The 15,622-nt window shown below is 37.3% G+C and overlaps 1 protein-coding gene across 6 annotated transcripts in view; it reads left to right on the forward strand.

Annotated features, from left to right (window-relative positions):
• Positions 1–15,622, forward strand: part of DSE (dermatan sulfate epimerase) — a 77,024-nt gene that overhangs the window by 49,374 nt on the left and 12,028 nt on the right. For 4 of the 6 annotated variants that reach the window (XM_006055676.4, XM_044924421.2, XM_044924422.2 and 1 more), the window contains one exon: positions 14,408–14,661. In XM_006055676.4, coding sequence (XP_006055738.2) covers positions 14,408–14,661 — 254 coding nt within the window. Of the gene's footprint in view, positions 1–4,333; positions 4,499–14,407; positions 14,662–15,622 lie in introns of those variants that run through there. The other 2 variants (XM_006055679.3, XM_044924424.1) reach the window with 2 other exon arrangements.

A 15,622-nucleotide genomic window follows, 5' to 3' on the forward strand; every position in this document is an offset into this window, starting at 1 on the left:
TTACCATTGAATTTTATACTTTCATGTGTTTTCATGTTACTAATTGGTGTCCTTTGATTTCAGTTGGAAGAACTCCCTTTAGCATTTCTTGTAAGGCCAGTTAGTAGTGATAAACTTCTTCAGCATATGTTTATCTGGAAAACTTTTTATCTTTCCTTCAATTCTGAGAGACAGTTTTACTTGGTTATTTTTGATCCACAGTTGTTTTTTTTTTTCTTTCAACACTGTGAGTGTATCATCTCACTGTGTAAAACTCTGCTGATAGTATTATGGGAGTTCCCTTGTGTATAATAAGTTGCTCTTGTCTTTCTATTTTTAAAATTTAATTATGTTATGTGTCTTGCCATGGGTCTCTTTAGAAGCATCTTTTTTGATACTCTGGGCTACCTTTATCTGGGTGTCTGTTTCTTTCCCCTCAGGCTAGGGAAGTTTTCAGTCATATCTTTGCATAAACTTCTCTTTCTTCTTCCCTCTTCTTACCCCTATAATGTGTATACTGGTCTTCTTAATGGTGTCCCAAAAGTCCCTTCCCATGGACTGCAAGGAGATCCAACCAGTCCATCCTAAAGGAAATCAGTCCTGAATATTCATTGAACGGACTGATGTTGAACATGAAACTCCAATACTTTGGCCACCTGATGCAAAGAACTGACTCATTTGAAAAGACCCTAATGCTGGGAAAGATTGAAGGCAGGAGGAGAAGGGGATAACAGAGGATGAGATGGTTGGATGGCATCACTGACTTAATGGACATGAATTTGAGTAAACTCTGGGAGTTGGTGATAAACAGGGAGGCCTGGCGTGCTGCAGTCCATGGGGTCGCAAAGAGTCAGACGTGATTGAACTGAGCTGAACTGATAAATCCCTTATGCTGTCTTCACTGGGGTTTTTTGTTGTTCTTTTCCCTTTTTTCTCCTCTGACTGGATGAATTCCACTGTCCTCTCTTTAAGTTCACTGATCCTTTTTTTTCCCACTTAATGTAGTCTGCAGTTGAATCCTTTTGAATTTAGTTCAGTGCTATGACTACAGTGCTTGGTGCTTTTTAATATTTTCTATCTCTTTTGAAGTGCTCTTTGTTCATGCATTGCTCTGCTAACTTGGAGCATGTTTATGACTGTTGTTTTGATTCTATCAGGTAATCACTCATCTCCATTTTGTTAAGATTGATTTCTAGAGATTTATCTTATTCTTTTGTTTGGAACATATTTGATTTCTAGAGATTTATCTTGTTCTTTTGTTTGGAACATATTGTCTTATTTGTTCTTTTTATATTGAATCAAATCCCAAGTGTATCATTTCATTTCAGTGTTTATTTCTGACTTATGTTTAATTTTAAACATCTGAAATATTTACATGGTTCAAAATTTACCATGTTAGGATCATATTACAAATAATGCCATGATAAATAACCTTATGCATATATGGTTTTCAGTTTGTGATATTACTGTGTCAAAATACAAAATCCATATAAAATTTGTTGCCAAACTCTACCCCATAGGATTTATACTATTCTGCATCCCTGACAGCATTTTTAAGAGTGTTTCTATTTCTCCACAGCTTTTACTGGACTGTTTATCATACTTGATTTTTTTTCACTGATTAGATTAGTTGTTGCAGATTTAATGTAAGTGGAGATGAAAATTTTGAATGGGAGATGTTTGTCTTTTTGTTGTTGCTAACTGTCTTGTTTGTCATTTGCTCATTTTTCCAATGAGTTTTTTTTTTCTTATTTTTAGGAGCCTCTGGTATATTAGGATAAGTCTAACTGTATTTAAGATACGTGATTAAAATATTTTCCCCAGTTTATTCGTGTTCATTTGTGGTCTTTTTTTTCCTATGCAAAAGGTTTTTGGGTTATTTTTGATTCATTTCATTTATATATGGCCAAAATTGTCACTCTTTTCTTCTATTGCTCCTTGTTTTTGAATTTTAGTTGGAAAGGCTTTCCCTTCTGGTCACAAGGGAATTCATAAATATTTTGCTTTAAGAGTTATATTTATTACTTTACATTTAGATGCCTGATTGATTTAGAATTTATTTTCTTATGTTCTGTGAGGTTTGAATTCAGTTTTCTTTTTTCTTCAAATGACTATCTAATTGTTCCAATGTAACCTGTTAAAAGGTAATTCATTTCACTTTTGATTTTGGATCACATGCCTTTATCATATACCAAGTTTCCATATGTTTTTGCATCTATTTCTGAATTTTCTGTTTTGTTCCATTGGTTTGTATATCTGTTCATATGTTAGTACCACTCTGTTCTGATGATTGAAGTTTTGAAGTGTGTTTTCTTCTCTGGCAGAGCTAGTCACCCTCCATCATTGTTATTCTCATTGACTTCCCTGACTCTTCTTGCATGTTTAATTTTTTCTTAAAATTAAATTGTCTACTTTTGGCATTTTTTTCTCACATAATCACTGGATGCTTGCATAGTCATTGACTAAAGTGATGACATCTATGAACTGTTGAACTGAGACATTTAGAAATGTTTTACATATATAAATATAAAGCATGCTAAACATATAAAATACCAAGCTACTTTTTAAATGGCCAGAAGTCATTTTATTAAGCTCTTCTGAACAATACAGGAAAATCTGTGTTATTCTCTCCTACACCTTTTCAAGTTTCAGAAATTTCTCCATTATAACTGATTCTTTCATAATTCATTATTAGAATTTGATAGGTAAGCCTGTTTTAAACTCTACTCCTTTGAGCTCTGCCATTCTTACAGAACAGAGGTCTTGTTATCAAATTTGAATCATACTTACAGTGTTTCTCCTACTTACCTTTTTAGGCTAGGCAATAGCCCAAAACACACTTGGCCAGCAAAAATGGATTACAATTATGAATGCTGTTTGGTTCCATTTATGTAGATTATACTTGGGATAGCATAAATTGAGTATTTGGATAGAAAGACTTTGTGTCAGTGCATTAAACATTGGAATAATGACATGGCAGTGCCATTTCCCGTTTAACAACACTCTTCTATGTTTTATTTATATTAACTTGGTATGTTTTGACATTCAGACTAATTCATTTTCTCTGTAAACCATATAGAATACTTTTTAAGTAAAAAAGAATATTCTTTTTAGTTTCTGCTTTTGCATAATTGACTCCTCAGTATTCTTGAGTAGGGCCAGACTGACCTACACTTTTTAATTTTAGAATTTAATATTTGCAATATTAAATGTATAGCTTTAAAATGAAGTTAAGTGGTAGTGCTCTATATTGAATCCAGTGATTTCATGAATATAGAAATGAAGATTGTGGAAGAAAATGGCCTTTTTTAGTTCTGAGTTGATACATCGTTTTCCCCGAAGATGTCTTTCAGTTCAGTTCAGTCGTTCAGTCATGTCTGACTCTTCGCGACCCCATGAATCGCAGCACGCCAGGCCTCCCTGTCCATCACCAACTCCTGGAGTTCACTCAGACTCACATCCATCAAGTCAGTGATACCATCCAGCCATCTCATCCTCTGTTGTCCCCTTCTCCTCCTGCCCCCAATCCCTCCCAGCATCAGAGTCTTTTCCAGTGAGTAAGCTCTTCGCATGCGGTGGCCAAAGTACTGGAGTTTCAGCTTCAGCATCATTTCCTCCAAAGAAATCCCAGGGCTGATCTCCTTCAGAATGGACTGGTTGGATCTCCTTGCAGTCCAAGGGACTCTCAAGAGTCTTCTCCAATACCACAGTTCAAAAGCATCAATTCTTCAGCGCTCAGCCTTCTTCACAGTCCAACTCTCACATCCATACATGACCACTGGAAAAACCATAGCCTTGACTAGACGGACCTTTGTTGGCAAAGTAATGTCTCTGCTTTTGAATATGCTATCTAGGCTGGTCATAACTTTCCTTCCAAGGAGTAAGTGTCTTCTAATTTCATGGAAGATGTCTTTATATAGTCAATTCTAGTTCTGTCCTTCTGCTATCCTAGCGGTTGTTCTAAAGTGGGCTTCCCAGGTGGGTCAGCAGATAAAGAATCCGCCTGCCAATGCAGGAGACACAGAAGATGCAGTTTCAATCCCTGGGTCAGGAAGATCCCCTGGGGAACTAGACACAGAGATGTCAAATCCTTCTCCAGGGGATCTTCCTGACCCAGGGATTGAAACTGCATCTTCTGTGTCTCCTGCATTGGCAGGCGGATTCTTTATCTGCTGACCCACCTGGGAAGCCTATGCCAGTATTCTTGCCTGCCTGGCAAATGGCAGTACATAGAGTTACAGAGTTGGACATGACTGAACGACTAAGTACACATACAGGGTGCAAAGTAGAAGTTCAAAAAGGAAAACTCATTGTCTATTTGTGTCTCTAGTCTTGGCTAGCTTAAGGAGTTGAAGATTCTCAGCATGCAGGTTCAAGCCAAACAGCCCCTGGACCAGCCGCACCTGGAACAGTACATTAGGAGCCCCAGGCTCACCAGAGGTCTGCAGGGAGAAGAATTGTTTCAGGAATATTTTGTGGTTGGAATCACATGTTCCTTGGGTGGACCCTGAAGAACCATGTAAGCACATTGTCATTTCTCATGTCTGCCCCTTTCCCCACATCTTGTACCTTCTTTCTGTCTTGAAGATGGTGGGGCTTTGGAATCCTGTGTTATATTTCAGCATAAGTTCCCTTCTGCCTAGTTTAGCTCTTGGTAGGTTTGCCGACTAGCTCTTTCTTCTGGCTGGGTTCTTATGCAAAATTGGTGACTTTCTTTAAAAGCACAGTACTTCCCACTAAGAAGAAGTAAAAATTCTAGATTCAGATAGTCCTGGATTCCGTTCATGACTCATCATTTACCTTAACTATGTGATCTTCAATGAATAATTTTCCTGTCCAAACACCACTTTTACAATCCATGAAATGGGGATATTGTATCTAATGTCAGTTTTGAAGATTAAATGAAATAAGTATGTAAAGGGTGTGGCACACACTACGTGCTTAATTAACATGAAGTATAAATTTCTCTTTCCTCCCAGCTATACTTAATTTTGCTTCATGTTGCAAATACCGCCCCTTAGTCTCCTGATCAAACACTTGGAATATGGACTACACGCCAGGCCAGAGTTGAGTTGAACATGCCCCTTAGGTAGCTTGCTCCTGCTCAGAGGCCCCCAGATCAAGTTTCTCTGTATTCCAGGCTTACTTGGCTCTTGTTGGCCATTCACAATTCACAATTCTCAGGGTCCCACTGTGCTTCACAGACACGGCCAGGTTAGAAATCCACTTCCTTTGGCTAAATGTTGTAGGAATTACTTACAAAATGTAACATATTACTGACATTTAACATTTATGGCTAGTTTTTATGTTTAACTTCGCGGAAAAAAAGATGAATCACAACTGCCATTAGTCATACTTTTAAAAGCCTTGGTAACACAGGACTCTCCTAACTTACAGGAGTTTGTTTCCAAGCATACAGAGACATTTGGTTGAAAAATGGAATGACTGTCTGTCTGGTGACTGTCTTTAGGACAGTTTTGAATGAATTGATATATATTTAAAAATAGAACTGGCCTTATATTAGTGTGTTTTGTTGGTGTGACCAAGTACGTGCTGTAGGCAAAGGTGTGGCTTATGTGCATTAGACATAACTTCAGTGGAGCTGGCAAATGTGAAATTGGTGCTGCTCTGCTCTGTAAAGTTATATTTGGGAATTTCTGAAGAGTTCATCACTGTGTTCTACATTCAAATTCTTAATTCCTTTAAATCTTACTTCATTTTCTCTTAAATTTATATTTACATAAACGTCTACTGTCTAAAATAAAACAGATTTTTAAATATGAGTCTTCTACTTTATGAATTTACTATATAAATATTTTATAGATTATAAAACTATGTATTATCTTAAAATGAAAAAAAAAGAAGGATTATTTTGAGTTCCGCTTTTCGGAAAGGTTTAATAAACAGTGGAACCTCATTCAGACATACCTGTGAAAACACATAAACTTACCTATACCATGAATCAATCAAATCATGACCTTCAAAATGTAGTTACATATGAAAAGCCTGGTATAAAATTGTCAAGCTGTAAAAAGTGCTCGAAAACAGAGCTAATAATCAAAATATTATAAAGGGAGTTACATTATCCCATTGTTTCTAGTATTTTAAAAAATAAATTATTGATGCATTTAAATAAATATCAGTGATTTCTTGACAGCTCTTAGGTTTTTGAATATAGAACCTCTATTACTCCAAATATTCACTTTAACAGTATTTGTCAATGAAATAGTATAAAAATTTAAATGATATTATACAAAGTATTCTGCAAACATTATAGTGCCTGAGGTTAATCTTAGATATCTAAGTAATAATCTTTTCACAGATAATAATTTTCTACAGACTATGTTTCAGACTACGTTTCTACTAAGGCTATATGAAAAAGTTTTTAATATAATTATTTGATCATTTAAAACTCAAATCTATGCAAATGAAAGTAGATGCCAACATTGTTACTATGGTGACTGTTTTATCATTTCATCAAGTAGGCTGTCAAGCTTTTAAGTAATAGGCTCCTTAGACTGCCTATTTTTGTACTCTTTACATAGTAGTTCAAATGCGTTTTTGATAATAGAAGCAATCTGTCTCCATAAAATTATCATAAAAATTCTGATTAATGAAGCTACTAATTTTGGAAAGGTTACTATATCTCTTCCTTTTACAGTCATAACTTGATTTATGGTAACAGCACATCATGATAAATCCTATGCCTTTCCCTATCAATACTGTGTGTTCCAACCTGGGCAATTCATAGTTTCTATGTTCTCATCATTCTTTTTCACATAAATTCACTTAAATTCACCTTTGGAAATATTCTAGGCAGCAGATTTTTAAAATGTTGGACTCAGAATTCTTTTACATTCTTAAAAATTAATGACACTGAACATCAAAGAGCTTTGTTTATGTGGGCTATGCCCATTAAAATTTACCATACTAGAAACTAAATCTAAGAAATTTTAAAAAATATTTATTCATTCATTTGAAAAAAAGAAGCAATTTCATATTAACATAGGTAACATATTTTTAGGAAAAAATAGCCAGGTTTTTGGAAACAAAATATTCAGTGTGAAAGAGGTCATTGTTTTACATGGTTGCAAATCTTAAATATCTGCTTCTGTATTCAGTTGGTTACAATGTAGTATTTAGGTTGAAATACATGAAGAAAATCCAGCTTCATACAGACATGTGACTAAAAAGGGAGGGTTATTTGATGAGTCTTTTCAGATAATTATGGATAGCTTTGGAGAACGAAATGGCAATCCACTCCAGCACTCTTGCCTGGAAAATCCCATGGACAGAGGAGCCTGATAGGCTACAGTCCATGGGGTCGCAAAGAGTCGGACACGACTGAGCGACTTCACTTTCAATTTCTTTGATACCATACTAGAACTTGACATATGGTAGTTTTGTATAAGTTAGTTTTATGTGGAATCTGTATTTTAAAAGTTAGTTTCAATGTGGATTCTGAAATTATGTTAGTTAATGAGCTCCTTATATATTTTAACTGGTAAAAAGTCCACTGCTATGTTTTGCACCTAAAATGAATCTTTTATCTTTGCATGGTTTTGTAATGTCATGCCTATTTATTTGAATGTTTATTCTCTGAGTTATTCCCATCTCTGAAATGTTGACACGTTTGTATATGCATGCTAAGCTGCTTCAGTCGTGTCCAACTCTGCAACCCTGTGGACCATATCCTGCCAGGCTCCTCTGTCCATGGAATTCTCCAGGCAAGAACACTGGAGTGGGTTGCCATTTCTTTCTCCAGGGGATCTTCCCAACCCAGGGATTGAACCTGCGTCTTTTACATCTCCTGCACATTTGTTATCACTGACCTTATCAGAAAAGTCTTATTAAAATATTGTTAAACTTTTAAGTTCATGGTAACAAGTTTTCCAAAATTCTTTTTTTTTTTTTTGATTGATTGAAAGCTCAAATTTTGTCACTGTCAGCAAAACATTTTCCTTGAACTGGAAGGCTTCCTTGTTTCAAGAGAACTTCCACTTAAATACCCAAGTCTAAAAAACTGAAATTTGTCAGTGAGTCATTCTTTCATGTAAAAATGATATTTCATAAAAAAACAAAGGAGCTGGTTGCTCTCTCAACTCAATGCACAATTTCTTCTCCTCATGACAGTTATGTACTTTACTACCTACAGTGCTTTATACATACTTTCCATTTCATCACTCAGGATATTAGAAAGATATGTACTAAAAAGGTTGATATTTTATAAAATCAATCATTTTTACCACTTTATGAAGGATATTCTTAAATGAAACTGGGTTTATTAAAGATATTCTTAAGTGTAATTGTTTTTCTTTAAAACTTAGAGTGCATGGCAGTGTGCAGAATCTTACAAGGATTACTAGAGCAGTTCAGTGCCCCTACCTGGATTCTTGCTGAGCTTTCTTGCCAACATTTTTAACCCACTAGTGCTTCTGCACCATCAGTGTGAATATCAATATATAACATCTTTATACTATTATGTGAATAATTTTTATTCATGAATCCCCTGAAAGAGTCTCAAGAGACCCCAGGGGTTCATGGGCCTTGGTTTAAGAACAGCTGTCTAAACAGGTCAAAGTACAGCTTATAAAAAGAGGAATATAGTAAAAATGTTCCTAACTAACCTCTTAACTTCTTTAATTTTCTTAACTAACCACCGCTTAACTGAATTGCCAATGAAATTAACCTCCATGCCTTGTGTAACTGGCAGCAGCCCTCACAGATTGCTGAATGTCAAGGCTGCTGGGCCACCTTCTACTGTGTCTATTCATTTCTGTTGCCACCAGTAGGATTATGTGCTTAGCAAGTATCAGTTGTATTTGTTCTCAAATCAGTTTATGCCACTTTCACTAATACGTTATTGTTGTTCAGTCATGTCTGACTCTTTGCGACCCCACGGACTGCAGCACGCCAGGCTACCCTGTCCTTCACCATCTCCACCAGCTTGCTCAGACTCATGTCCATTGGTGATGCCATCCAACCATCTCATCCTCTGTCGTCCCCTTCTCCTCCTGCCTTCAGTCTTTCCCAGCATCAGGTTATTTTCTTCCCATCAGGTGGCCTAAAGTATTGGAATTTCAGCTTCAGCATCAGTGCTTCCAATGAATATTCAGGACTGATTTCCTTTAGAATGGACTGGTTTGATCTTGCAGTCCAAGGGACTCTCAAGAGTCTTCTTCAGCATCACAGTTTAAAGCATCAATTCTTTGACACTCAGCTTTCTTTATGGTCCAACTCTCAAGTCCATACATGACTACTGGAAAAACCATAGCTTTGACTAGACAGATCTTTGTTGGGAAAGCAATGTCTCTGCTTTTTCATATGCTGCCTAGGTTGGTCATAGCTTTTCTTCCAAGGAGCAAGTGTCTTTTAATTTCATGGCTGTAGTTACCGTCTGCAGTGATTTTGGAGCCCAAGAAAATAAAGTCTCTCACTGTTTCCATTGTTTCCCCATCTATTTGTAATGAAGAGACGGGACCGGATGCCATGATCTTAGTTTTTTGAATGTTGAATTTTAAGCCAACTTTTTCACTCTCCTCTTTCACCTTCACCAAGAAGCTCTAATCCTCTTCACTCTTTGTCATACTTGGCTGTCCAGTGGCTCAGACAGTAAAGCGTCTGCCTACAATGAGGGAGATCCAGTTCGATCTCTGGGTTGGGAAGATCCCCTGGAGAAGGAAATTGCAACCCACTCCAGTACTCTTGCCTGGAAAATCCCATGGATGGAGGATTTGGTGTGGTGTCATCTGCATATAGCTTACTGATATTTCTCACAGTAATCTTGATTCCGGCTTGTGCTTCCTCCAGCCTGACATTTCACATGATGTACTCTGCATATAACTTAAATAAGCAGGGTGACAATATAGCATTGATGTACTCTTTTCGGAATTTGGAACCAGTCCGTTGTTCGTGTCCGATTCTAACCTGCATTCAGGTTTCACAGGAGGCAGTTAAGATGGTCTAGTATAAGAATTTTCCACCATTTGTTGTGATCCACACAGTCAAAGGCTTTAGCATAGTCAGTGAAGCTGAAGTAGATGTTTTTCTGGAATTCTCTTGCATTTTCTATGATCCAGTGGGATGTTGGCAATTTGATCTCTGGTTCCTTTGCCTTTTCTAAATTCAGCTTGAACATCTGGAAGTTCTTGGTTCACATATTGTTGAAACCTAGTTTGAAGAATTTTGAGCATTACTTTGCACGTGTGTGAAATGAGTGAATTGTGTGGTAGTGTAAGCATTCTTCGGCATTGCCTTTCTTTGGGATTGGAATGAAAACTGACCCTTCCAGTCCTGTGGCCACTGCTGAGTTTTCCAAATTTGCTGGCATATTGAGTGCAGCACTTTCACAGCATCATCTTTGAGGATTTGAAAGAGCTCAACTGGAATTCTGTCACCTTCACTAGCTTTGTTTGTAATGATGCTTCCTAAGGCCCACTTGACTTCGAATTCTAGGATTCTGGCTCTAGGTGAGTGATTACACCATCATGGTTATCTGGGTCATGAAGATCTTTTTTGTACAGTTCTTCTGTGTATTCTTGCCACCTCTTATTAATATCTTCTGCTTCGGTTAGGTCCATACCATTTCTGTCCTTTATTCTGCCCATTGTTGCATGAAATGTTCCATTGGTATCACTAATTTTCTTGAAAAGATCTCTAGACTTTCCCATTCTATTGTTTTCCTCTATTTCTTTGCACTGATCACTGAGGAAGGTTTCCTCTTCTCTCCTTGCTATTCTTTGGAACTCTGCATTCAGATGGGTAGATCTTTCCTAATATATATAATCACTAATACATTTAATTGTACAGTTTTAATAATCTACAAATAGAATAAGTGTAAGTTAAAAAAAATGTTTCTAAATGCTTAAATGCTTTGGAATGACTTACTATAAAAAACTTCCATCATAATTTAATATGGATGAGATTAGAGAAAGTTTAGGGAAAAACTCAAAATTCTGGAAGGATTCTATATTCCTTCACAAATGTCTTTAATTTCTTCTTATATTAGAGAAACCAAGGCTGAAAATTGTGTTGTTATGTGTTCTTTGCAGGGAAAAATAATGACACTGATCCATAGACCCACATTCAAAGAGAAGACTTTTGGCTCACCTTCAAAAGATTGGTGGATATGTACATATAGATATTTTAAAGTGAGATAAAATTCATAAATTAATATCTATCTTTTTTCATGATTCACCTCTTAATGTGATTCTTTAGTATAAACCGACAAACTGATGGTCAGGATGACACTGAGTAAGATAGATTTTTACTGCCATTCATGAGCTAGAAGCAAATTTCCTTTGGTTTCCATGATAGTAAACTATGCTCTCATCCATAATTACTCTCTGCATCTGCATAAGAATTAGTAAAGAATTTAAATAATCTCTTAGGTCAGATTTCATAAGGATATAGTGATGCATCTGATGGTACCAGGAACTTTTTTTAAAGATTTTTTTTTATTACATAATTTAAAGTTTTTTTTAATGAAGCATTGACTTACAATGAGGAACTTAAAAAAAAATTTCAGTGTACTAGTGTTTTGTTGAATTGGAAACTGCTTAGAATAAGCAGCTGTATGTGGGAGCTTGGAAATTGTTTTTTATCGATAAAAGTAAGTTGACTGGTAAGTTCATGGGTGTATCAGACATGTCAGCCTGCAGTAGGTGGTCGCAGCTCGTTGCTGTCAGCTTTATCACAGCTGGGCGCGTGTGCTGTCATTTATAGATGACATGGTTGCAGAGACGCAGGGCTGGGGGGAAAATGCTTTGGGTTCTCTGTCCGGCTCCACGGTCACCATGAATCAGTGAAGACTGTGTTTCTAACTCCCTGGCAGTGAGCTTGCAGTGTGAGTTGTTTTCTTTCCTAGAAATAGGGAATTAATTCATCCTCTTCACAGTCTGTTTACAACCAGTACACACACTGGCAAGCGGACTGGCAGGGTGGCTTTCTCCGTGGCCAACTGGTTAAGAAGCTCATCCACTTCAGTCATGTTAGCGCCAGGCTGTATCATTAGCATAGCTAACCAAACACTGAGAGTATTGTTAAATACCGAGCGATTTTTCCAAACTGCTGATTTCTTAATCATCACATATTCACTGTCAACAGTGTGGCCCACAGGCTTGTTCCTTCTTTTTTTCTTGCTTCCCCGAAAGATTTATTAAAAGTCTCCTGTGTGCCAGTCAGTGTTATGGGATTGGGGATCCAGCAGTGAATACAGCAGAGGAGAAAATATAACTCTGCCTTTTAGAACTTCAGTTCTGGTAGAGGATACGTACACATAAACCTGGGCTTCCCTGGTGGCTCAGACAGTAAAGAATCTGCCTGCAACGCGGGAGACCTAGGTTCAATCCCTGGGTTGGGAAGATCCCTTGATGAAGAAAATGGCGACCCACTCCAGTATTCTTGCTGAAGAATTCCATGGACAGAGGAGCCTGGCGGGCTACAGTCCATGAAGGTCACAGAGAGTTGGACACGACTGAGCACACACGTGTCTATTGCGTGTTACTTGCTCAGTCGTGTCCAGCTCTTTGTGATCCCATGGAGTATAACCCGCCAGGCTCCTCTGTCTATAGAACTGTCCAGGCAAGAGTACTGGAGTAGGTTGCCATTTCCTTCTCCAAGGGATCTTCCCAACCCAGGGATCAAACCTACGTCTCTGGCTTCTCCTATACTGACAGGTGTGTTCTTCACCACTGCGCCACCTGAGAAACCCACACATAGACAGATGTACTTAAATGCCAGGAGGACAAAGAAATGAAGAAGGTGAATGAAATGCTGTGGGCTGAGGAGTAACACTGACAGAGTGGGCAGAGAAGGCCTCTCTAAGATGATCAGGTCTTTAGTATTGGGTTGGCCAAAAGGTTTGTTCGGGGTTTTCCATTATGGAAATGGAAATGATCCTATTGGCCAACCTGATATAAAGTCCTAGAGGAGAAACACAATCTAGAAGAAGTAGTCTCTCAGAACTTAAGTTTTCTTAATCTATGTCTGTGGGGTTTGTGTGAGAGAAGTATTACATCTAAATTTTCACTGTGCCTGAAATTTTAGCGTCTCTTCTAAATCATGTATCTGGATAACCAACTATAGCAATCTGAGAACCTGTGTCTTTTTCACAGATATTTTCCTATCATACAGTTACTGTATACATCTCAAAATATTATGTATATTCATCACTACTTACAAATTACCATAGTTACTATCCTAGCCATTACATCTTGAATTTTAATATCTTAATAAAGGAGCACATATATCACAGTTTTAAAAAATATATGTACTGATCATTATATTTCAAAATAATACATTTCCTGGTACCCCTGTGTATTGTATGTTAGGAGTTTTAAAACATATTGAGAAAGAAGCTGAGGCTTTACTAGTTTGCCAAAAAGAGGCTCTGGCATAGAAATGTTAAGCTTTCGTTTAATCCCTAGTTGAGAGCTGTCTTCCACCTCCCACAAGTACAGTACACCCTTCATTTGTTTCCCTCTTTGAGAGATCACTCAAATACATCCTGAACAGATAGGGAGGGTTTCCTGGATCATTCCATAGAACCGTGATTGTGAAAGATCCTTTTTAGCTTCCTGTTTCCTGTAGGCCACATACTATTAATGTATTGGGTTGGCCAAAAAAGTTTATTCAGGTTTTTTTTTTTGCCAACCCAATTTTGCAGAATTACATAGCAAGTCAAGCAGACATGTCTTTTTCCTTCCTAGAAAAGGACAATTTTAATACTTCACGGATTAGCTTTTAGACTTCCCTAAAAAAGTGCTTGAAGATCCTTGAAATCGATGGAGTTCACTCTGAGAAAAAAATGAGATGCAGAAATCTGAGTTGGAATCGGCTCACTTTACTCACTTACACCAGCTTTCTAGCCACTCTCCTCATCATGACGTTGACCAAGTGCATCTGCCTAGATTGAGAGGACCTAGACTATATACCATGGTACCTTCACCTGGATCAGCCTATGGGAAGTAAGATGGGATATATAAATGCTTTTAACTGTTTTAGCATGACCGTCATAGAACAGAGCCAAGAACCCTACTGCAGGTAGAAAGGGGAGGGCGAGCACTAGTTATGGGTTAGTCCAGAGAATTTTGCTCGGCCACTACATATTATGTACTTTCAATCCTTTGAGAATATAAATATACTCTTCTATCTCTCATCAAGAGTTAAAAAAAAAAAAACCTAAAAATTAACATTTTAATGTTGCCTGAAACTGGAAAGAGAAAATGTTAAGTCTGTGATTTTCACATTAGACAGTCTTTTATGCTTGTGTCTTATGTGGAGGGAAATCTGTTTTTTATGTCATGAAACCTTCTGGACTGTACCTTCACTTGTGTCCTTTGTTGTTCTGAGAAGTAGATTCTTGAAAAGTGTGGTGAGAGCTCTGAGCCATGTGGCCCTCATTTGCATGGTCTCTTTTCCTTTATAGGTTGGTGAAAGATGCTCCTTGGGATGAAGTCCCGCTTGCTCACTCCCTGGTTGGTTTTGCCACTGCCTATGACTTCTTGTACAACTACCTGAGCAAGACACAACAGGAGAAGTTTCTTGAAGTGATTGCCAATGCCTCGGGGTATATGTATGAGACTTCATACAGGAGAGGATGGGGATTTCAATACCTGCACAATCATCAGCCCACCAACTGCATGGCCTTGCTCACAGGAAGCCTGGTTCTGATGAATCAAGGTATGTACGGCCGAGGAATGCCTTGAACTGACATCAGTCACAGTTACCACATTGTGAACCAAACATTTCTATAACTAGTCTAAGTACATGGTCACACTTGGCTCCTAACTAAGCCCAGACGATGATAATATTACCTCGGGCACCGCGTGGAGAGTTGAGAGACCTCTCTTTCCTCATTTCTGCTTGTTACATGAGCCTGTTTATTACTTTAGTATGCTCTCTTATTGTCCCAAGTCATATCCTTACACACAGGATCAGTGGTGAATATTCCTTTTTCCAGTTTTTGACAGTGAAGGCAACCAGCCTGGATAGAGTTTATAAAAGCTAAACAGGTGGTTTATTATTTGAACTGAATATTCCTCACACACAGGTTGTGTGTCAATATATTGCTTCTTTTCTTCCCCTCTAAAGACTTTAAAAGAGTCTATCTAAGGACTTCCCTGGTGGTCCAGTGGTTCAGACTTTGCCTTCCAATGCAGGGCATCCTGGTTCGATCCCTAGTTGAGGAGGTAAGATCCCACACACCTTGGGGCCACAAAACCAAATATAAAACAGAAACAGTATTGTAACAGATTCAATAAAGACTTTAAAAATGGTCCACATCAAGAAAAATCTTTAAAAATAAAATCAGTTAATCTAGATCATTCAGGTCAAATTTACAGTTGACTTTTATGGACCATATAGCTGCTTTGCCTTATTGTATTATATAATTGCTAATATCACATTTTCTTTTTTTATAATTAAATTTATTTATTTTTAATTGAAGAATAATTGCTTTATAATAATTGTGTTGGTTTCTGCCATCACATTTTCTTTGTTCTTGTAATTCTGACTTAATTACAGCTCCTGTTGAGAGACATCTTTAAATAACTAAATAAGGTTGTGTATAAGAAAAATGACCCTTGGTTCACAGTGAATTATTAGAATATTAAATATATACTAATAACTGGAAAATCTAAAA

The sequence above is a fragment of the Bubalus bubalis genome, chromosome 10, assembly GCF_019923935.1.
Source record: "Bubalus bubalis isolate 160015118507 breed Murrah chromosome 10, NDDB_SH_1, whole genome shotgun sequence".
In the NCBI taxonomy this organism is placed as follows: Eukaryota; Metazoa; Chordata; class Mammalia; order Artiodactyla; family Bovidae; genus Bubalus; species Bubalus bubalis.